Source organism: Pangasianodon hypophthalmus, chromosome 2, assembly GCF_027358585.1.
Source record: "Pangasianodon hypophthalmus isolate fPanHyp1 chromosome 2, fPanHyp1.pri, whole genome shotgun sequence".
NCBI classification, from domain to species: Eukaryota; Metazoa; Chordata; class Actinopteri; order Siluriformes; family Pangasiidae; genus Pangasianodon; species Pangasianodon hypophthalmus.
The window spans coordinates 33,190,527-33,207,096 of record NC_069711.1 but is presented as its reverse complement, the minus strand read 5'-3'; the positions used below and the strand labels follow the sequence as shown (position 1 = coordinate 33,207,096).

The 16,570-nt window shown below is 36.4% G+C and overlaps 1 protein-coding gene across 1 annotated transcript in view; it reads left to right on the top strand.

Annotated features, from left to right (window-relative positions):
* The window catches only part of tmbim1a (transmembrane BAX inhibitor motif containing 1a), a 16,574-nt gene extending 327 nt beyond the window's left edge, over positions 1-16,247 (top strand). The window contains exons 1-12 of the mRNA XM_026933337.3: positions 1-106; positions 7,271-7,602; positions 8,306-8,373; positions 9,031-9,095; positions 9,248-9,301; positions 9,949-9,999; positions 10,253-10,292; positions 10,808-10,845; positions 12,267-12,354; positions 12,458-12,553; positions 14,942-14,995; positions 15,101-16,247. The exon at positions 1-106 is cut by the window's left edge and continues 327 nt beyond it. Coding sequence (XP_026789138.3) covers positions 7,287-7,602; positions 8,306-8,373; positions 9,031-9,095; positions 9,248-9,301; positions 9,949-9,999; positions 10,253-10,292; positions 10,808-10,845; positions 12,267-12,354; positions 12,458-12,553; positions 14,942-14,995; positions 15,101-15,250 — 1,020 coding nt within the window. The 5' untranslated portion in view covers positions 1-106; positions 7,271-7,286 and the 3' untranslated portion in view covers positions 15,251-16,247. The remainder of the gene's footprint in view (positions 107-7,270; positions 7,603-8,305; positions 8,374-9,030; positions 9,096-9,247; positions 9,302-9,948; positions 10,000-10,252; positions 10,293-10,807; positions 10,846-12,266; positions 12,355-12,457; positions 12,554-14,941; positions 14,996-15,100) is intronic.
* The last annotated feature ends 323 nt before the right edge of the window (positions 16,248-16,570 follow it).

Here is a 16,570-nt window from a genome sequence, read left to right as displayed (position 1 = left end):
ACCCTTCCACTTGCAGGAGCAGACTGAGTGTTTTCTTCCCTCTCTGGACACACAGACGCCAGAAGCTGCGGCTGGAGAGGATCTTGTGGATCTGCAGGAGTGTGTGGTGAGAAATCCTGATCCTGCTTCATTTTGATCAGATCGTTTTGAGATTCTTTCCTGGTGTGTCACGATGAGGAGAGCTTGGAAACCTGCTCGACTTTATGCGCTGTGTGTTTCTCTGCTCGCATGTTTGTAGGCTGCTTATGAGCATAGTTCTTTATTATAGTGAGAATACTGTGCGCGTGATTAACTGGGTTTCTCTCCATGTTCATGATGTGCAGTATAGAATGAGGAGGCATCTGAAAGCCAAAGTTTGGGAACTTTCTTTCAGCTGAAGTTGGAGTGGGGGTGGGGAAGGGGGGAATAATCAGTAACCCTTTCATGCACAGGCCACATTTAGGTCTGTTTTATTTTAAATATAAAATATAAGTAATAAAATATTTGGTAGGAGACTCCAGTGAGCACCTCAGCTTTATTAATGATCATTTTTTAAATTGATAATTGTTTTTTTTTAACCTCCAAAATTAACTCCATCATGTAACAGTTGCATCATGTTGTAAATGTCAAGAATATTCATATATTTTATAAAGAGAAAATGATATTTTATGATATTTTATGATGTAATTTTGATCAACACATTGGGCGATATTGTTACACATGGACAATCCATGATTAGTATTTTTTAAATTTTTTTTTAAATATAATGATTTTTTTAGATCTAATGATATTTAGAAAAAAGTAAAAAAAAAAAAAAAGTTGACATGAAATTTCAGATAATAAGAAAAACTTGTAAAGAATCCGGATATGTTTTTAATAAGGTATGTATGAAAGGGAGAGGGAGAATGCGAAAGCATCTGAAAGCAAACTTTTTTCAGTTGAAAAAAAAAAAAAAAGCATTTGCGATCCTGATGTTTCTAAATTGAGGAAGAGGGATGATTACTCATAATTTCCTCTGTTCCTGGATTATCCAGTGTCCCAGACCTGACCCTTACTTTACACACTGTATTATTAACCCTTTCATGCTTACAGTCCACACACACTTCTGTTCACTGGAAGATATACGATGTAAATCACCTCAGATTCACTTTCTAACAAAAAACATTATTCTGATTTCTGTTGCTTTCTAGACTAACAGCTGTCCAATTTTTTTTTTTTTTTTTTTTGGACCTTAGTCAAATTTTTTAACACCTTGTGCCAGACTCTAATGAACGCTGTAGCCTCTTAAATCAGCTACACAATATAACATCATGGTATAATTTGTCATTCTGGTCATCAAGGTAAAATATTTCAGACATTAGACATTAGATTTATTTTTATTTTTGTCGATTGATTGTATTTCTACACATTTACTTTTTTAAGTAAGTGATACTTTGATAAACAACATGAGATTTTGAATAATAAAACCATCTCAAGAATCTGGATATGTTTTTAAATGATTTATTTATGAATGAAAGGGTTAATTACTCACATTAATCACTTTCTCCTTAAATAGGACTCAATCTAAACTGGATCTGAGCCCTAAATGTATTATTTAAAACACCACTGAGAGATTTATAGTAATTTTTTTTTGTGAATGGTTAGCTCTGAAAGTACTGGCACCTTCAAACAAAACATCACACATTGAGATTTTCTCACGAAACACTAGAGATTCATTTATCTTTATCAATTTTGAACAAACTCTCAACCTTTACAGTTTCTAATAGCTTTATTTCTGCTGTGCTTCCTGTTTCATGTAGTATAAATATAAGACTGCATACATGTATACTCCCTTTGGGTGTGTTGCAATCCTGCGGACGTAAGAAGGTCAGCGATTCATGCCTGAAACGAGTTGAGTGTTTATATTCATGTCATCTGCTCTAGCTGATTTCTGTAGGTATACTTGTATGTTTTGTCGTACTCCATATCCCATAATCCTCTGCATTAGCTCAGGTGTAGCAGTCAGTCTAGAAAAAAAAATGGCTGAGGAGAACACAGTGGAGCTGGAGGAGTTTGTGTATAAATATGTTTAATCACTGTGTTATCCATACAGACGTGTGTATTTTACGTACAGTCGTTAGTGTACGTCGGTTTCTTGACAACATTGCGACATAATGCTGACGATGGAATGTGTCTCAAATTGTTTCTTTTGAGACAGCGTAGGCATCAAAGCAACAGCCTTTTGTTTCCGACACATAATCAGCATGAGGAAAACCAAAAACAGTCATCACCTCAAAAAGAACAGATAAGGGGTAAAAAAAAAAAAGACAATCTTTTCTTTTTTTTTTTTTTTTTACAAAAAATACCCTTAAAGTGCCTCAGAAAAAGCTTTTTGTCCCTGTCCCTTAACGTTATACGTTCGCCAATAGTTTTGGAGATATTCTCATTTTAAAGTTTAAAGTTTCATCAGTTCTAGGAAAATTTCAGTTCTAGGGACTCAACCTGTACTAGTCTTGTGTTCGTCCAATTAAACGCTCTATGTGTATATGTCCCGCCTCCGAGGGAGTGTCTTGCTCTACAGCAGCAGCTCGTTAGCAATAAACGTGGTTTTTGTGTTTGTGGCTGTGCATCTTCCAGCACACTGGTTGGAGTTTTATCATTGGAAGAGGGCGGAGTTTGTGTGAGTTGGTGATCATGTGACGTTTCGGATCGAGTGTTTTACCAGACAAGGGGCTGTTCAATGCTGGAATGTTGCTACCTCGGGCTGATGGAGAATCCCATCTTTATACACCATGGAGTCTTCTTAGAGTCAGAATTATTATTTTTGTCATCAGATGTCTCTCAGTGACGTCCATCTCGACTCAAACATGTACGCCATTAGTCACAGCATCTCGTTGTCTAGGATCTCGTCCTGGTTAAAGTGGACAGGCGTGGGTGAACGCACAGTGAGGAATCCTACACAGCTGAAAAAAGGTCTCATTAAACTCTTCACTGTTCTCCATATTTACAGTAGCTAGCACGCTAAGCTGCTGTCAGGTTTGTTTAGATTGTGCAGGGGTGTGGCATGGCTTATTTCACATGCTATTGGCTGTGGTGTAAATCAGTCAGGTTTCAACACGCCGTCACTCACTTCCTATTTCAACATACAGAATCAAATCACGGCTCCAAAGCCATGACTTTAAGCTGATAGAATGGTGAGGTGGGCGAAAAAAAATGGACTCCAGAGATCACAGTTCAAGAAAAGTTTAATGTTATTCTTATGGTCAGTTTTTGAAATCAGCTGTTAGACTCCACCTCCATAACGTAAAGCTGTATGAAAGGTTGTAAGAAAAAAGTCGTTCCTGAGAGTAATGCACAAAATGCAGCACCTAGACTTCACTAAGTGTTGTGTTTTGATCTGATAAGATCAAGGTCACAATTTTGTTGCTGTCAGCATGTTAGCGATTTTTCAAACGCATGCAAACTCTCTTAAGCCCACTTTAACATCTGTTCGTGGATTATTGGTGCGTTTTCATCTGTTTTGCAGCAAATCCTGTAAAAATTGGATGGTATCATGAATTCTGCTTAGTATTAGGATATTTTAACCAAACACCTGGTTACCTCTGCCATGAGGTTAATCCTAAAATAGTGTAGAAGTGAAAATAAAAAATTAAAGCGGAAGTAAAAGTTACTTTAATTAAACGAAAGACGCTTGACTGGTTCTGTGTGGATGGAACAACAAGTTTAATGGACGTTTCAGAAAAAGACCTGGTGCTGTTATTCTCTCTAGGGGAGTGAACTTTTCATGTATTGTGTTTATTAAAAAAAAAAAAAACCTATAAAACTACACCACGTGCTCATAAGCCGAAACTGTCAATATCACTACTAGGTTTTCAGTTTGGGAAGGGTGCCAATATTTCTGCATTGTTAGGCAACAGGATGTTTTGAAACATGGTGATAATATATATATTTGTGTGTGGATTTGAGAGAGAGAGTGACAGATGCAGACGGAAGAACTTCATTTTTTCCTGTTTGTATTTTTATCATGGTGGCTTTTACAGAGGAAACTGCAGATCTAACTCAAATCTCAGACCACAGCTACACCTACAGCAACCACAACTGGGTTCGGATGTCATTGTAAATGTAGATGAAGGGTCATAGCCTTTGTTCCTTTCTCACAGTCAGGACAGACGACAAGTTTGGACGTGCCGTTGACGTGTTCCAGCCCTGCTGCACTGCACTGTCAGGTGCTTTCCACGTGCTGTGTCAAATATCTCGCCCTATTTACTACCTACTGCACTAGTGTGGGAGCCAGACATTCTGTAGTCATGTCAGAAAGTGTAGGTGAGAATATCCAGTGCCTTCAGGACTTCCCACAATGCACTGCAGTAGGTAGAGAGAGAGAGAATGATGTTACGGGTAACGGGTGAATGGACTTTTCATTTACAAATATCCTAATCCTAAAATAAATATATTAATACTGTGTGTTTATTTCTTAATTACTAATCAAAAGGATGGCGGATGGCCCTGAAAGAAAGGAAGGAAGGAAGGAAGGCGTGGAAAAAAATAAAGTGAAAAAGAAGTTCACAGAATGTGACACTTTGCCATTAGCCTCCGCCCGCCTGTCACACACCCACACACCCACACACACACACACAGTATTTAAGGAGTATCTAAGTGTTTATTTCATGCCCACGAATAATAATGAACAGGGCAAAATGTGTCGCATCAGAAGTTTATTCGATTAAACACAAACCCGATTAAATTAATTTCAGCTAAATTAAAATATGAAGACTTCCAGAAACTATTAGCAGCTGCTCTTTTCATGATATTATTAGTTATGATTTTATTTGAGCGTATTGAATGAGCACATTTTCATTTCACTTCCAGAACAAGCCTTGAGAAATGAATTTTTATTTTATTTTATTTTATTTTAAGATCCCAAAAGTCTCTAATTATTTATTTCACATATAATTCTTGGTACTGATATTTTAATTAATGTCATTAATGTGTAGTGATTTTTTCTGGATTATCCATCCATCTTTTTCCAAATTCTGACTGTAGAAATCCTAAGCATTGGTATCAGGATACTAGTGTTGATGATTCTTGGCAGAATTTCAGGTATATCGTTTACAGAACACCCATAATGCCACTTTCCCTTTTGTTGACGATATGTAGCCGTGTAGTGGAACAGGGTGCGTGTCAGGACACATCATCAGAGCATTCATGACATTTTTGATGGCATTTATTTGAAAGAAAATGACTGTACTGGTGTGAAATGATGAGCAAACCATGAACTATGTGTCCAAAATGTAGAAATCATCTTTCAACAGCAAGAACCTCACAGATAAAAACACTCCGATATATATTCAGCTAAGAGCTGGCTGAGATCCTGGAGCAATTTGCTAGTTTGTTATCTGCTGTGAGGTGGTTTCACTTAGAATTCACTTCTCATTTCCGACAAAACGTAACCACTGCTGGCTTACATTACACCCTGACGACAACAGGAAGAGCTGAAACTGCTCCATGAAGTGCTTTGCATAGCCGCTGACTCATGAACAACTTGAAAACCCACTGTTTTTGTGGATCATCGAGTGTGTTCAAGTGTCTAAGTTAGTCAGTTTCTGCCCACAAATATACAACATAACACAGAATAAAACAGAATCTGTAGTGACTTAATCCACAAGCTCAAGGTCTAAAGGTCTAGCTGCAGCTATAATGTCTTTATATTTATTTGCCTCACATCCAGTACTGCAGTGTGCATAGATTCTTGCACTCTTGTGTTTTTAATATCGCGTCTATGTTGTGTTTGTAATATCGCTGTTCTGTTGTGGTTGTAATGTTTGGCTGCAGCGAAGAGAAAAGCGAGTAAAGCTTTCAGTTAAACTCTCTCTAAAATATAATGACAATAAACTGAATTGAACTCAATTGAACTACAGTCATGTAAAAGCCACGGCGCAGGAAACAGGAAAAAGAGATTCTGATAAAGATGCTAAGAAGTGCCAAGAACATCACCAAGATAGTACTGCTAACAGAATTATTAATTCCATTCATTAAATTAGATTAACAGAATTAGAAAGTTGGTTTTCATTTCATTTCGACAGGCAAATTGCAGGCTCTAAAAAATGGTATGCTCTTAAAATACATCAGAGTTTGAATTAAAGTTTTCTTAGAAAACGAATAGTTTCGGTTCTAAAATCTGATTGGCTGAGCCACGTTCGAAACCGTTGTAAAATCCTCGATATATGCAAACCTTTTACCGCAACACAATAACTGAATTCTGTATTAATGCTGCAGGATTTAAACCAATAAATCCTTAAACTTTAACCATTGTCCTGCTCATAAAATCCTCTAATGATGCCCTAATGGTTTAAGTGTAATGGCTTTGGTTGCTAAGCAACATAACGGATAAAGATTAGGGCCTACTGTTAATAGGCAACACATGCAGCGGAAGAATTATTTACTGCGAATATTATTAGTAATATATAAAATTATTTATCAAACACTACATTTTATCCTGATGTTGTTTTTTTTGTCACTGTTTTATAAAAGCAATAAAGCCACTTGATCATGTGGAATCACTGTAATGCACATCCTTGAGTGGCTTATTGCTTTATTATCCATCTCTAAACCTGAAATTACAGATCTTGTCCACGGGTTCTCTGTCTGTTGAAGCTAAACTGACCTAAATTCAACATCACACTGATTCAGGACGTCAAATATACAGTACAAAAAGCAAGAAGCGTAAAGGCTAATACTACGTGTAAACATAACAAATGTAAATACTATCTCCTTTAACTGATTTTCCAAGGAAATGTGTAAAATAGTAAAAATGGTTGTATAATCAAAAAAAATAATAATAACGAAATAAGTTTTAGTAAAAACGTTTGGATAAATAATGGGCTGGTAATATGAAAAGTTCTGGTGCTGAAATTGATGATCAGATATCTAGATTTGAGGACTAATATTTTTTATGAGCATCATGGATTCTGCTAATCCAAAACCTGGCTGCCTCTACCATGAGGTTCCGACTTGGCTGGAGAGGAATTAAATGGTAGCTTGTTCTATGCATGGAATAATATGGAAAATAGTTTTTTACATGAATGTTTTTTTAAAAATTGCCAGGTACAAGAACAATCAGTGACAGTGGTTTGGCGCATAGAGTTCCTGAGTTCCTCAAACAGTTCTTGTGCACTTTTTATGTCTATAAACAAAGACACGCACAGTGGTTAACAGGATTTGAAGAAGCTAATACTTTACTATTAAAATGAACGCAGTTCTGACTTTAGGTTTATCAGTTCACATTTTCTCTCTCTTGACGTGCATCACGCAGGAATCTCTGAGTCGGCATGTCCAGGTCAGACTTCCCCCCGGGCTACGATGAGTCGCGGCTGCTTTCAAATCCTCAATCTGGGGGTGTGCAGCCTTCCGCACCCCCTCCGGCCTACGATTACTCTCCGTATGGAGGTCATCCACAGCCTGGACCCTACCCTGGAGCTCCCTACTCCCAGCCCTCTGCCCCTTACCCAGGGCAGCCTGGAATGTACCCCCCGCAGCCAGGACTACCCGGCCAAGGGTACCCACCACATCCAGGACAACCTGGTCATGGGTACCCACCACCAATGCCGCCCATAATCCCACCAACGATACCCATCTCTGACTCAGGTGAGAGCCAGTTCCGTACGAATACGGATCCAAGAAACAAAATATTTGATTAATAAAGGCCAAGATTCTGGATAACTTCTTGATTTCTTTATCCAAAGAAACGTAGTTCTGGAATTTTAACCTTTTAACACTAGACATTGTCACAAAGCAGATTTTTTTACGTAAATCCAGATGTAGATTTAGGTCCCTAATGAGCAAGCCAGATGTGACAGTTGTGAGGGAAAATTGCTTGAAATGACACAGCAACAGCTCTTAGGTACAAAGCTACACTTTCCCAGTGAGATTAATCACTGAAGCAAGGATGAGACACGGTCGTGAAGTGCAAATCTTCATCTTGTTGTTATGAAAGACTTCAAGCTACATTTAAGATCCAAAACACGTATATCAGTGGTTGAGTTAGTATAATGAGCTAATTTGCATAATAATAACGTTAACAGATTTCCAACCATCTAACTGGAGACATGTTTGACAAAATGTATAAGTGAATGTGGCAGTATTTTTAATACAATCCAGATAAAACGTGCATGAAACCACAAATATAGCAAGACGCTGATTTCATGAACACGTGCATCTTTTACAATATGTGACATTATAATTGTAATACTAAAAACTACTAACTACTAACTTCAAGTAACAGCTTCATATTCATTATATTCACATTATAAGCTTGACCTGATACAAAGCACATCTGGTGATGTCACAGGTGATGATGGCTTCACCACGACGTCAGGATGGGAGAGTGTGAACGTGCGACATGCTTTCATTCGCAAAGTAAGAACTAATACTTTCTACTCATCAGAAGAGCTTTATGAAATCTTACTACAACAGTTATTTACATTATTGTTTCACCACAGCACTGTTGAATTCTCAGTTCTGATTGGTCAGAAGGTGTTGATTATTTCTCCATGACAGTGGCTCTGACAGTATTGCGACAACGAATCACAGGATTAAATAAATGCACTTGTTCTGATATGTTATTGTTTCTATAGTAACAGCTTCTTCTCTGAGGAGACATTTATTTAGCACTTTTGGAAAAAGTCTCCAAGAGCTAAACAGTCGTAAATGTGGAATAATGAGGAATAAAACACTTTGGGACATGCTGTCATAGGAAAATAATCTTCTTCTGAGTGGTGAAAGTGACTCCACTTCAGCACACCACCTCGAAGTTGATTATTTTCCTATAATAGTATGACACCAAGTGTTCTATAGGTTGAGGGCAATTTTCCATTGCTCCTGCAGCTAATATTAAATCACTGATAGTCTACAACAAAGTAACAGCTGTTATTAATTAGATTTAAACCATAAACTAAAATGGCAGCCAGTCGTTACGAGAGAAGAGTGGAATTTTCCACGTTTCAAGCTGAATTCCTTATAAAGGTATTTCTGGGGAGTTTTCTTGTTTGTGAAATTTCTGTTCCTTCTTGTTAGGTGTATCTGATCCTTGCAGCTCAGCTCCTCGTCACAGTCAGCATCGTGGCTGTTTTCACATTTGTGTAAGTTCTCGTATATACTGAATGTGTGTCTGTGTGTGTGTGTCTGTGTGTGTGTGTCTGTGTGTGTGTGTGTGTGTGTGTGTTTGGAAGTGTGTTTGATGTTCTCAGCTGTTCTTGTAACTTGCTTTTTTTTTTATTATTCTGCATTTCAGAAAACCTGTGCAGGATTTTGTCAGGAAAAATTCAGCAATCTACTGGGCTTCATAGTAAGAATAATTTGCTCTTTCCCTTAGGTGTGCTAGTGCTAAGATTATGTTTTGTATTTATTCAAATTAGGTGACATTGTACCCAATGTAGCATTATTATGATCTGTGTGTTTGTGGACATGTTTTCGTATCTTGGTGTTGCCACAAAGATACAAAAAGTTGCCATGAGTGTAGAAATATCTGACAGTTTGGGGGGGTTTGAGGAGACTGTTTCCCCGTTTTCTCCCCAGTTTGGTCAATTTGCCAATTCCCATCCACTAGGCAGCTCTACCTTATCGTACGGGAAGGGTGAAGGCTTCTTTTCGAACTGCTGCGTCACAGGGTAGCGTAACACACGCGGAGGAAAGTTTACACATCCGACCCAGAGACCACGGCCAATATTCTCTCTTGGCTCCCGAACAATGGAGAACTCACAATCTCACAAAGATAGGATGAGCGCTTTCCCGTTGCACCACTCTGGAGCCAATATCTGACAGCTGTGACCTTGTGGCTTTGACCTTATTTTAAAAACAGAGAAACAAGATTTCCTTGTGGTTACTGAGGTGAAGGTTAGGGATAGATTAAAGTTAACATTAATTTAGCTGCATGAATAACTATGTCAGTGGAAGGATATTAAGATAAACGTGCATGTGTATGTGGCTTTACAGTGCAGTGTACATCATCACACACCTCGTGCTGGTCTGCTGTAAGGGACCCAGGTGAGCAAACCCTTCATGTTTTTCTTTTGCTAAGAAAAAAAATTGCATTATATCCATAAAACAATAAGATGAATGTCCTGAATGTCGTCATACACAAAGCGGAAGTAATGTGAGTCATATGTATCTAAACAGTGAAATAAGGACATAAAGATTAGTCTTTATATAGTGATATGTGTTTATATCTAACATTCCTCTCTCTCTCTCTCTCTCTCTCTCTCTCTCTCTCTCTCTCTCTGTCACTCACTCAATTCAGGAGGCGTTTCCCCTGGAACCTTATCCTGCTCGCCCTTTTTGTGAGTGCAGTAGTGCTGAGTCATTTAGTCAGCAGGGTGTAGCCAAGTCTGTAATGGAAAACATTTAAAGTTTTTTTCCTTCATCCTGTAAAAGCAGCACTTTATTCATTCACTATGATTAGGGTTCCTGTGTTCCTGGAAAACTAGGAAGACTTTACATTTATAGCCCCAGTCCTGGGAAAAATCACAGGGAAAGAAAGGATATATATGAACTTCCCAAGAACCTTGGAGAAACCATTTTTCTCCATAAACATGTTGTATGTTAATTCTATTATGACAGTTTATTTTTGCTAAGTAGATCTGGGCAAAAAGTGCCAAATAGTTTCAAAATTTTGTTCATATGATCTTTAAAAATTCTGCTTTCTGTCATGAATGTGTATAGGTGATGAAAAATGTCCTGTAAAATAGCAAATACATTTTATTTCTAAAGCTCTTTTCAGTAATTCAAAGACGAACAGAACGTAGTAGTGTCTTACTCGCAAACTGACTTCCTTTTCTTTTCTTGTCTTTCTCAGACTCTGGCTTTGTCCTATATGACAGGGACGATATCAAGGTAAGTAGATAGATCTAATATCTGAGAGCTCACTATCTGAGTGGAGCGTTAAACACAGTGACACTGAAGTCATTCAGAGTGAGTCAGAGTATAAATGTCAGACGTTGTTGAACAGGGTGTGTATTAGGTGAAAGAGTCAAGTGTGTTGACATACGCACAGTGTCACAGTCCATTTACACAATACATGAAATACAATATACAGCACACACATCAAGTACTTTGAACATATGACTGTACAAAACTAACAATAAAACTGTATTTTCAGTGTGATTGTATGAGTGCAGGACAACTGTAAAGCTTTTTATTATCAATTTTTATTACTACTTTATAGCACAGTGTAAGTAAATTCAGCAGAATGCACGTAATATTACTATCTTAAGATATATTCAGAGTTGGGTTAGATGCACAGTGAGGATTTAATTATCTCAGAATTATCACAAGAGCTATTCCAAGTGTTTCATCTCAGTTATCCGCTATTTTTTTTAACTTAAGCGGAGAAAAAAGTTTTTTATTTTGGTGGAAATACAGAGCTGAATGTAAGACAGAGCAGGCTCCTCCTGCTCGAGACTGGTCATCTGGTGTAAAACCTTTCAGGGTGTAAAAATAGCTTGGATTTTCATACATTTAATTTGTTATAATCTTAGAATATACTCTATTACTAATTTTAAGGTTGAAATCACGTTGTTCTATTTATAGATCTTTTTTTTTCTTCTAATTTTAAGCATTTAGGTATTCCTAGAAAATTATCTGCCAATAAAATAAGAAAATATAGTGGTCGAAATGTATAAAACCATCTGAAAACAGGCTGAATATCTTATATTTGATTTATAATAATCTCAAAATAAGAAATATTAGATCAGTTTAACAGGATTTTTTTTTGTAGTGTGATAGTGATGTGTGTCCGGTTTTCAGCACCAGTTTCTCCTGACTTATTTTATTTATGCACCAAATATGGATTTACAAAAAGACAGCAGGTTACAATATCAGATAAAAGGAACAAGGTTGATAGAAATACTATATATACATATCTATATACAAACAAAACAACCCTAACTACATAAAAATTATATATTAAAAAAACAGTTTATCTGACAGTCATAATAATGCTCTTATAATTTTTAGATTTTTATATTTTATTTTTTACAATTTTTATACTATTTTTTGTTATTTATCTAAAGGTGATTAGTAGAGAGGCAAACTTTATTAAGAAAAGATACATTTGGGTATCATTGTGAAACATTTACACTCATGGATATAATATTTACCCTAAATCATAAGATAATATTTTTTTTATGTGTGACTATATATGTATATTTTAAAGTTAAGGTGTATTTAGTGTCATTTTGAGTCCATCTTGGATGGCTTGTTCTCTCTGCATGTTGTTTTTTATCATATGTACTTCGAATCCTTTATAATTCCAGTTACTATGATACAAAGTCGGTGTTCCTGGCGCTGGGTATCACTGTGATCGTCTGCATCGCTGTGACTGTCTTCTGCTTCCAGACAAAGGTGACTTACATAAAACCCTATGACATGAATTTAGTGTGCAGACAAATTCATCTTGGCTTCATTGCTATTATCTGAGCTCATTTCCAACTGGCTTTCCCATCAGGTGGATTTCACCAAATGCGGAGGTCTTTTCTGCGTCCTGGGAATCGTCGTCTTCGTGACTGGAATCATCACCGTAATCGTACTGTCATTTAAATATGTAAGTGAAATTCATAATCATTAGCTTGTGAGTTTAATCCTAGGCAGAGGTGGAAAAATGTAGAGATTGATGATACTTCAGTAAAAATATGGGATATGGTGTGAAAATTTTAACAAAAAGTGGAAGTAGTGAATCAAAGCAAGTTCAAATGACAGTGTCGACTCTAAAAGTACTCCAGTATTTAAAAAGAAAGGTTTCATTATCATTTTCACAAATCGCATGAATCGATTCATATGAAAAGTTACAACAGTGAAGGCTTATGGGCGGGGCTAGGGGCGGGCCTTAGTTTTCATAACTTTTCTTATGATTTACACTCTCATTAAAATTACGTAAATTCAAACCACAACACTGTGGAATTTTGGATTAAGATTTGGTCAGAAGCTTTTGATTATTTTTCTATAACAGCAGCTCTGACAGCAGTGCAGCTGCAAATAAGGTTTATATTAACGCTCTCGTTCTAATACATGATCTGTATTTGTATGGTTATTGCTCCACATAATCTAAGTCTAATCTAATGGATTAAAATGGTATTTAACAAATTAAAAACGTGTGCAATCATTGATATGGTGAAGGTTTTTTCTAAGTAGATGTTTATTTAACATTTATGGAAGGAGTCTCCAACGTTAGTGGTAAAGCTGTAAGTGTCCTGAAGACTGTCAGAAAAGAGGGATTTAGGCTTTCTGGTTTGTGGATAACATGACGAGCTGTGTATTTTGTGTTATTAACTTCAACAGAGAGAGAAAAAGAGAGGCTGTGGAAGCACAACTGCTTACTTACAGCTGCTATAACTCACTGTCTGTTAGACAGTTCCAACATACTTAAGCACTCAGAGCTGAGCTCTGGATCGTGATGGGAGGAAACTAAGTGCACTCCTTTATTAGACTTGACCTCCCTGATGAACCGTGTGAATTTGGTGAAAATGAGAGAACACTAACTTTTTCACCCAAAAAAACACAAAAACTAACCCTTTACTGTTTTTTGGGAAGAAAAATTGACATTCTCTGATTTTCACCAAATTCACAGTATGTGTTTGGACTAATACAGGAGTGCACTCAGTTTTGTCCTGTCACACTCCAATGCAGAGATATATTACAGTATAGTGTAGTGTAGTGCAGCATGGCGTGGCATAGTGTAGTACACTGTAGTGTAGTATACTGTAGTGTAGTATACTGTAGTGCAGCATGGCGTGGTCACTCTAATACTGTTGTGTGTTGACAGCTTCTCTATCTTTTTATAATCAGATTGTATATAATTACTATTTTGAGTATTATGTCTCCTATCCCTTGCTGCTGTAACAATGCAAATTTCTCCATTGGGGGACGAATAAAGGATCTTATCTTATCATAGTATAGTGTAGTGTAGTGTAGTATAGTAGGTTTTAGTAGATTAAATAGTTATAACCAGTAAAATTGTTATACTTTAGTATTGCAAAATATAGTACAGCATGATATAGGATAGCATGATAGATAAAATTGGTATAATATACTTTAATACAGTAGAGTAAACAAAATAGATATTTTTCTATCCAAACTCATGCACTACACATGTACTTTAACTGATATCTACCATTAAAATGTGTAAATTTGTGAGTCCCAAACTTGTGTATTTTACTGAGGGTAATATATTGGAAATAGGATCTTCAGATCTCTGCTCTAGAGTGTGATAGAACAAAAGTAATTACACTCCTGTGTTAGTCTTGACTTCCCTAATGTATGGTGTGAATTTGGTGAAAATCTGGAAAAACAGCAAGGCGTTAACGTTTGTGGTTTTGTTTTTGGGCAGAAAAATTCACCGTTCTCAAACTTTCACTAAATTCACATCAGATATTAGGGAAGTCAAGACTAACACAGAGGTGGAACTAGTTTCATCCCATCACGCTCCCAAGCTGAGATCCGGCTGGTGAGGGAACGACTGTTTATTGCTTCTATAACAGAAGTGACAGCAGGAACTAACTTGTTCATGGACGTCCCACATTAACATTAAATGTAATTATAAATGGATAAAAAGTGTAAAGTGTTACTCTTTAATAAAATAAAACACTGTAATAATTGGTAAGTTGATTTGGTATAAGAGGAATAAAACACATGTGGATATGCTGTTATAGAAAAATCATCAGCTTTGGTGTGGAAACAGTAATACTGCTGATTATTTTCCTATAATAGCATGACAAAGTGTGTCTTATTCCTTACGTAATGTATGAAAAGATTAGCTGTGGTATCCATCTGGAAGTATTAAATGAGTATTAGTATTGTATTAAATTGAGTAATCGTATTAATTTTAATGATACTCAGGTAAGTGAGGTATAATAATGAGGTACAGCTACTCAAGCACTTTCTAACTCTGCTTATAAGTTATGAAGATATGAATCAATATAAATATGATTTATAGATCCCGTGGCTTCATATGCTGTATGCTGCTATTGGAGCGATCGTGTTCACACTGGTGAGTTCAACACCAACATCTTCAGCTACATTTTACATTTAAAACTTCTTGATCACTTCTCTAGTAAAATGTTTATTTTTTTGTGGTGCTTTATACTGTGTCTAGTTCCTGGCCTATCACACGCAGCTCCTTATCGGGAACAGGAAGCACTCGATAAATCCAGAGGAGTACGTGTTCGCCGCTCTCTCCATCTACGTCGACGTCATTCAGATTTTCCTTTTCCTCCTGCAAATCATCGGAGCTTCTCAAAGATAGGAGTCGCCTTAGCTGTCGCTGAACCTCTTGCCTACTACGCACTTTCCTGCAGTTACAATCATGATGCATTTACTGAATATTTTGAGCAAAAAGTGTATCAGATAGCAGACATTAGCATCATTTAAAGGCTTCTTCTTAACATCAGGACATTTGTGCTGAATTTAGGATGCTGGTTTACTCCGGAAATGCCTTCTTAATTAATCTTTATATTAAGTTTACGAGCTGGGAATATATTTTATACACACTGTATTGATTATGTTTTGATATGAGCTGGAGTTTTATTTGTACTAATTCTGAATTTTTAATGCTGGGGCCGTACGTATCTCGTAGGAGTTTAACATTTTGGGCTTTTTTTTTTTTTTTTTAATTATTATTAAAGTTTAATAAAGACGCCTGAACACGATGGGCACTGAAGTGGAAGATTTCTATTAAAATGAATCTTATTAAGAACAATGAGTTTCAGAAATATTGGCACCCTTAATAAGTCACTACAACAGTTAGTTAGTTATTTCAAATACAGTTTAATCTACTATATAAATATATCTGTAACATATGTATAAAATATTATATACTTCTTGAAACAAGAGAAAATCAACCCAGCAAATTAATTGTCTACATCGTAATGTGCATGATCTCTTTTCCAGCTCCGGTTTTCTACAGTTGAGTGCAAACTTTTGTGCACCCACAGAACAAGACATATTTTATTCATACCAAGACATTTAGTCAAAATTTCCCCAAATAGTGTACTTAACGACATTAATAGTGAAACCATCAGATGATATTCGTCCACAATTCATTCATAATTTTTTTTCTTAATGTTAATATTCTCTAATCACTTGTACACTCATCTAGCTTTATGCACATCATGAAGTTCAAATTTTTAATCAATACATTGTAATTTTTCCTTTTTTTTGGAGCATGGAAGACAAACTTTTGCACTCAACTGCATTTAACACTGACTACAATGAAATAAAACCATGTTTTCTATTTGTTTGAAGTCGTCTTGTGTCTTAATATCTGTGCTGTGTCATAGGGATGGGCGATATTGCAAAAATATCATATCGTGATAATTGAAGACAGTGATATTTCGTTTCACAGAGGTTTTGGTTTTGCTAACAAAATGACAAAAAAATCAGTGGCGCTATAATTCTAAATATTACAAAATCTATAAATTACTTATTTAATTATACTTCATAATATACATCTAAAGTACTCACAATATCATGATATCGATATCATGTCATCATATCGCCCAGCCCTACGATGTCACTATTACAGCTACCGCAGCTCTTATATGTGCTACTGCTTCTGTAATAAAGG